Consider the following 6,841-nt stretch of genomic DNA (forward strand, 5'->3'; position numbering starts at 1 on the left):
ATTAATTGTGGAGCAGCTAATAGAGAGTATAAAAATGTGCCTTCATGCAGTGCTTTTTTTCTGGGGGTACGCATACCCCTAAACATTTTGTGAATCTAAGTTTGGCCTCATTGAGGGGTAGTATTTCAATATGAGTAGGAAAATAAGAGAACCCCTAAACATTTTTATTTTTTTTAAGAAATAAAGCACTGCCTTGATGTATATTAATTTGATATGTCCTAGCTTCTCTAAACTGCGCTCCTTTCCCTAAGACAACAGTTGGAGCTTGTTCAAAACTCTTTTCTTTTTTATGTTAACAAGGGTGGCAAAACAAATACCACACGGCCCTTAAAGATGGTGCGGATTTTGGCCAACGGCGACATCGTACAAGATGATGACCCTCGAGTGCGACAGAGCACTCAGAACAGAGGAACCTCCTCTCGGCCGGTGAGGAGACGACCTTTTTGTGGTGCTTCACTTTTGCTGAGAATTATTATGTGAGGAACTTGAAAGGCTTCAATATTCCTGTCGCAAATGGATGCTTAATTCTGCAGTTTGGTCGATCTGTTCAGATTACCCTTTTAAGTACATGTGCATGTTTCCTCTAAAGTAAATCTGCAAAATTGAGCCAGGATTGCTTCCAAGTAAGCATGCACAGAGTTGCATTTGGGCACTGTAATCTGAACCACCTTTGTACTGAACTTGAGATGGAGAGGGGGAGTTGGACTGGACCACAGTTCCTAACCCTGCCAGTCACTGCCCATGTGGAGTTCCCTATTCCATCTGCAAATATGCAGGCTGTCCGGTGAGATTCCTGAGGTGGCAGCCTGCAGAAAGACCCAATATGGGGTCCTCCAGGGGCAGGAAGGAGAAACTTGCTGGATCCTGAGTCGTCCCCACTGCCGTCACTGGTGCAGCAGATTTGCCCACCCTTCTGGCCTGACTGCCACGATCAGCAGGGCTGTAGATGCTGTAGGGCCTATGTTGCTGCCTAGCCAGGGTTCACATGGCAGGCTTAGTTGTGAATCATCAATACTAATAGGGGTTTTAGTTCTCTGAAGGCCAGTCATTGCATATCAAAAACCACACCATTCACATTCTAGAGGGGTTATCAACAGACTCAGGGAAACACCAAGGTTTGTAGATGTTTGCTCAGAAGAAAAGCCTTGGGTGGGTGGGGTGGGAAAGATTAAGGGGGGGGGGAGAGAGGAGGCCAAAAACAGTTTGGTGAGTACTGAGTGTGCTCACTAGTCATAAAATACTGACTTGATTATTTGGAACAGGAGTAGGACATTGGCAGAGGAGTTTGTCAGTCCTTCTCCACAGGCAACCCTAGAAATTTTAGTTCTTTGAGGGAGGAACAGCAGCTCTCAGCAGCCTTGATGAATTACGATTCCCATGATTCTTTGGGGGAAGCCATGACTGAAAAAGCTGTATGATACTGCTTCAAATGTATAGTGCAAATGAAACCAGGGACAGAACATGAGGGAGGAATGGGAGGAGGATGGGATATCCTGAAAACAGGAGTAATCCACACTGCAGCATTTTGTTTCTGGCTCCATTTCTGTGTAGGCGGGGAGCCTTCTTTGGCATCTTAAGTCCAGCTGTCATAGATAGGATTGTAGGCTTACAGTTTCTTAAACCATGTTGGTTTTTTTAAAAAATTAAGTTTTCTGGTGCATTTTAATGCCTTGCACTATTTTTAAGGATGAAGTGGAAATTAAAAATATTTTTAAACGTCTGTGGAATGTGCTCACTGAAGAGGCTTGTAAGTTTTTGTGTTGTCTCCTCATTTCTCAAAACTCTCTGTGGTAGTACCTCCTCTTTGGAATCTATGAACCACCCGAATGGCTGCATTTCCGGCTCTTTCTGGCTTTTACTGTATCTGTCAAACTGGATCCGGCACCATGAATTCACTCTGTTTCTCTGGGGTTCCTCTGCAGGGGTTTTTCAACATGAACGCAGGACCTGCTCCACAACAACACTACCGCCAACAGCAGCAGCCGCCGCCTCAGGATGCAGCAAGGCCAGGGGAGCGCTCACTGCTTTCAGACATCAATCAACAGTTGGTGAACATGGGATTCCTCACGTGGAACCTTGGAAACCAGGTGGTGGAGCCAGTCATGTCTATCCTGCTGCTGCTCCTTCTCATGATGGTCGGCGTGCGTGGCCTACTCTTGGTGGGCCTCATCTACGTTGTCTCTCACTTAAGCCAGCGATGACAGGGACTTCTCCACAAGCCATGACTGCTGCTTGGCGAATGGAGAGCCACATTTCCTTATCCGGTGTGTGAGCGCATGTTAGAGAGAGTGGGGGGGGGTGTGTCAAATGTGCCCCCGTTGTGTGTATGCATGCCCATATGGGCTCCCACCCTCAAAATGTTATGTAAATAGATTTTGTAGGGAACAGAAATGAGTTGTGGGGGGAGGCAGTATATGGAGTGCGAGTTTGTGAGGGTACAGTTTTTTCTACTTCAGTTGGCTTCCTGCGGAAGCATGAAAAATTGCTTTATTTCAGTGGCACAAGGCTCACTACATTTTTTCTCATTGTGCTGCTCAGATTGTAGCAGTTGGGTGTGGAGGCAATCTCAGGGTTGTTGGTTGAAGCTTAGTTTTTTGACTGAAGGGGTGAAAAGGCAGCAGGTGGATCTCTCAATTGTTCTCTCAACAAAAGCACTTAATGAACCTCGTATGTAAAAGGCAGTGTTATGAGATGACTAAGTAGGCATTGTTTATTGCCCTTAGAGAGGAGGTAGGTAACATGATAACTGAGAAGGTATAAAGCAGAGGTGGGAAATGTGTGGCCCTTCATGTTCAGATGGACTACAACTCCCACAATCCCTAGCTATTGGCCATGCAGTCTGGGACTGATTTGAGGTGGCATCTGGCAACATCTGGAGTGCACCAGGTTGTACAAGGCTGCATTACACTCATAATCTGGGAGTCGTAAAATGGATTGGGTTTGGTTTGGCACTCTTGGTCACGATCCGACCTTGAGCCTTTGCTTCCTTTGGTTGGAGGGGAAGATACAGGCCCCACATCTCTGCTGTAAAGCAAATTATATAGGTATAACACCTATTACTTTTGAGATGTGTGTCCAGGTCTTTTAAAGACAGGCAATGAAGATTGATTGAAAACCAAGCTTCTTAACTCAGGTCAATCACAGGATTAAAATACCATCTCCAAATGGAGAGAAGCTTGGGTTTGTGTGGAAATGTTGATCATGGAACCACACTTTGCATAGTTGATAGGAGGCCACTCTGTAGCTAATCAGCGTACACGAGGAAGGGCAATTCTGAGAATTATTTTCCATGTTGGGAGCTGTATGTGTGGCCTCTGTACTTTGCATTGTCGCATACACAGTCCCCATGCTGGAGGCAACAGTGCTGATGAATGGTTGCCTCTGTGTGAGTGCTGGCTCCTGGGGTGCTCACTTGGGGTCTGCATTAAGCACGAAACCATCCATTGTCTCATAATGTGTGTGTGGTTTGTGTGTGTTGCAGTGGGGGAGCCTTACTAGGTGAGTGTGCAGTGGGCATGTGTAACATGGTTCTCACGTCTGTTAATTTACGTGAATGGACATTTCTGCATCCTTGCAAAATGACCTGGTGGGAGAACTCCCCACCCACCCACACTTTTTCCCCTGCTAGTGGTGGCCTCCTCTTGAAAACAGGAGTGGAGGAATCTAATCCAAGCAAAGGAAAGCTTTGTAACCACCTCCCTCAATTCTTTGTAATACTAGTTGCAAACTGTTCCTTAATACACATCTTTTGTTCCTTTCCAAATGGCTGTGGCTTCCATTCCTTTATGTGTTTGATCTTGGGCTGCTAATAATGAATGCTGCAAGCTTAAATGAAAAACTGGCTATCAACATAACCTATATTTCAGATTTATCCTGTGGACGTAAGGCAAGTTACAACAACATGTTTAAAACCAAAAGTATTACATTAAGCTGTAGAAATATAACGTCCACAACACTTTGAACACTCAAATGACTAAACCCTCCCATCTGAAGCTACACCAACAGCTCGACAGTGGCTGCTATAAGCTGATATAAACAAAAATACCTCTGTTTGCTTTTGGAAGTTGTTTTGCCTTGTCTAGATGAAGGACAGATCTGAACAGGACAGGCTGTGAGTGGCTTAGAATTTATTTCTGGGGTGCCTTTCAGCCGAAAAGCCCCCCAAAATGGTTCACAAAGATTTGTCCGTTCTTTAACCTCAGCATATTCTGTAATTTTAAACAAATGCAAACGGGGAAACTTTGCTTGTTCAGGTTAGTAGGGTAGCATCGCTTCCAGCTTTTCAGTCACTCACTTGGTTAGCAGATTTATCAAAGAGCAGGCAGCAGCACTGGCTGGGATCCAAAAAGCCACGCCACTGGTTCTGCTCACCCAGGGGCTGGAGAGACAAGCTTGGAGAAGTACATGGGGAGATGCTCAGCCTCTCCGTGCTCATAAGCAGTTTTAATGTGCAAGTTAGGAGCTCACAGGATGTGGCTGAAACAGCTTCTGGGGTCTTGATTGCTATGATGAGGATGATGAGAATTTTGTTATTTATATGCTTGGCATGACTGGGTTGCCCCAGCCACTCTGGGCGGCTTCCAACAACATATTAAAAACGCAGGAAACATCTATATCACTAACTACTGGGTTGGGAAGCTGACCCGCAATAATCTGTGACCCCCCCCCCCCAGTATGTTCTCTCACTTGGCTTTTATTCACCCGCATTCGTGGATTGTCTGAATTTTTGAGGGAAACCCCTGTCAGAGGTGGTCCTTCAGTGCCGGCAGCCACTATTGTGAGTTCAAGTAACAGAACTAATCCTGTTAGCAGCTTGCTCCTGTGCTTGCTGTAGAGGTGATGCTCCCTACAATAACAGAACAATGGGTTTAAGTGGAAGGGGGGGTGGCCTGTCCTCCGGGTGCATTAATCTTCAATCCTAATCTCTTTAAATAACCATGTTCCCATGGGATGTTGTATTTGAAACATGTCTGCTCAGACTTGAGGGCCGAGCCTGGCTCCTTGAGGGTATTTGCCTGTGTCTGGAGTGGCAAATGGCGGCAGCAAGAGGCCATGCTGGGCCTGGTTGGTGATGAGGCTACAGTCCCACTCCCTGTCCCAGAATGACCTGCTTCTAGGCTCCCTTAATACTTGGGTTTTGGAGGCCATTTTGTAAACCCATTACTAATACCTTGACATGGTACTATCTGCATGGGTGAGCTTCACAGACCGTGGGCTCACCTGGTGGTAGGGAAGCTGCTATTTAAAGTGTCTCACAGTGCCCAGGGCATTGTGGAGAAATATAAATGGTGACTTGCGGACCCAGCCACCTGGTTTCTGTGGTCCGGCTGGGGCCTTGGCAGCTGCTGACACCAGGCCAGTTGTGATGGCTCATTCAGCTAGGGATCCCTAAGATTCTCCACTTCAATCCCAGTTCCTGACATTTCTGTTTCCTTGGGACCTTGAGCTTTCACCTTTCCTGACTAACATGTGCTGTTTGGGCTGGCCAATATATGTGTGTGTAACACCACAGAAGCAGACCAGTTGTGTGTGGTGGGGTGTGTTGTGGGGAGGGAGCTGGGGTTGGAGAGCTCTTCTGAGGCATTGTCAAGAGCGCCTCCAGTTGCAGCTGCTTGCTGCAGCATGAATAGCTTCACAGCTCACTGAAGAGATGACCGGCTTTAATTTGAGTTGAATGGGCTCCTCCCTCGATCGAGATGACATTTTCATTTCAAACTAACAAGGGGAGAAATCCAATTACACCACAAAGGGGCTCCCTAATAAGCCATTCAGGCATGTGGGGTGTGGGGCTCGAGGAATGGGTTGTGGAGGGAAACCCCTCAGGCCATCCATCAGTCACACAAAGCAAGGCCGAGGGAGGGAGGGAAACACTCAGCCCAGCTTTGTACGTGCGGGACTCAAAAGAGAGCATCATTCTGAAAAGTTCAAGAGATGCAGAGAGCGAGCAGTGCTCTGCCAAGAAGGGGTTTAAAGTGTCACTTCCAACTGGCTGGTTTTCATGAGTGCATGTTTACACTTCAGCCACTATATTGATCAAACATGGCTTTGTGAGTCCTAAAGTGTTGGGTTTGGAAAGCCCAGGATGTGAGAGTCTCTCTGAGTGTTTTCACAGGTGATGTGAAGGATGCTTCCTCTCTCTCTGAGAGAGTTAAACTTACATTACTGCACCACCCATTCTTGTAACATGGGAAACATGCTGATTTCTTAAAAAACTAAAACGACAGTTCCTGGAAATGTGGCTATTGACTAGTGGGTTTCAGATGTATGGCTGCTGCATGTTTTCTCCACTTCTCCACCCACCCTGAGGTTGGGTGGGGGCATGTTGCAGGAGACTGGGAAGGTGGCATGTGGCAGTGCCACTCTTCATATACTTGATTCTGAACAATCTGGTTTTCCCTACTCCTGTGTACAGGTACCAGACTTAGCAACATACATTCTTGATCTCCAGTTGCTATAAGAAAATGTGGCATCTAATATCTCCTGGGTGTTTGGAAATAACAAACTTGGTATTTTCTAAAAGGCTCCCCAACATTAACTTACTGTGGGTTTAGCTTTAAGAATTCAGAGCAGCCCTGGATCAGTTGCTGTTTCTGACACCAGTCAAACTCATGGAGCTGTTTAGGGAATAAAAAGTGGGTCGAAGGGGGAATAAACCTTTACCAGCACTAGGTATGTATGTATGTATGTATGTATGTATGTACAGAAAACTGAGGGTGTTGGTAGCAGAGGGGCTGGGGATCACAGCTGGAGATGGAGGGGAAATGGAATGGAGTATCCTGAAAATGGACATGGCTCCTTGCCTGAAACCCTGAAGGAAAGCACTCCACAAGCCAATGTCACG

At 46.4% G+C, this 6,841-nt stretch overlaps 1 protein-coding gene across 1 annotated transcript; it reads left to right on the forward strand.

Moving 5' to 3' along the window:
• Nucleotides 1-259: 259 nt before the first annotated feature.
• FAM241B (family with sequence similarity 241 member B) lies at nt 260-3,763 on the forward strand. The gene is made up of 2 exons (XM_079976515.1): nt 260-426; nt 1,923-3,763. The coding sequence occupies exons 1-2, from the start codon at nt 334-336 to the stop codon at nt 2,199-2,201; spliced, it is 372 nt and encodes a 123-aa protein (XP_079832641.1). The 5' UTR covers nt 260-333; the 3' UTR covers nt 2,202-3,763.
• Nucleotides 3,764-6,841: the final 3,078 nt, after the last annotated feature.

Source organism: Podarcis cretensis (assembly GCF_951804945.1).
Source record: "Podarcis cretensis genome assembly, chromosome: 5".
NCBI lineage: Eukaryota > Metazoa > Chordata > Lepidosauria > Squamata > Lacertidae > Podarcis > Podarcis cretensis.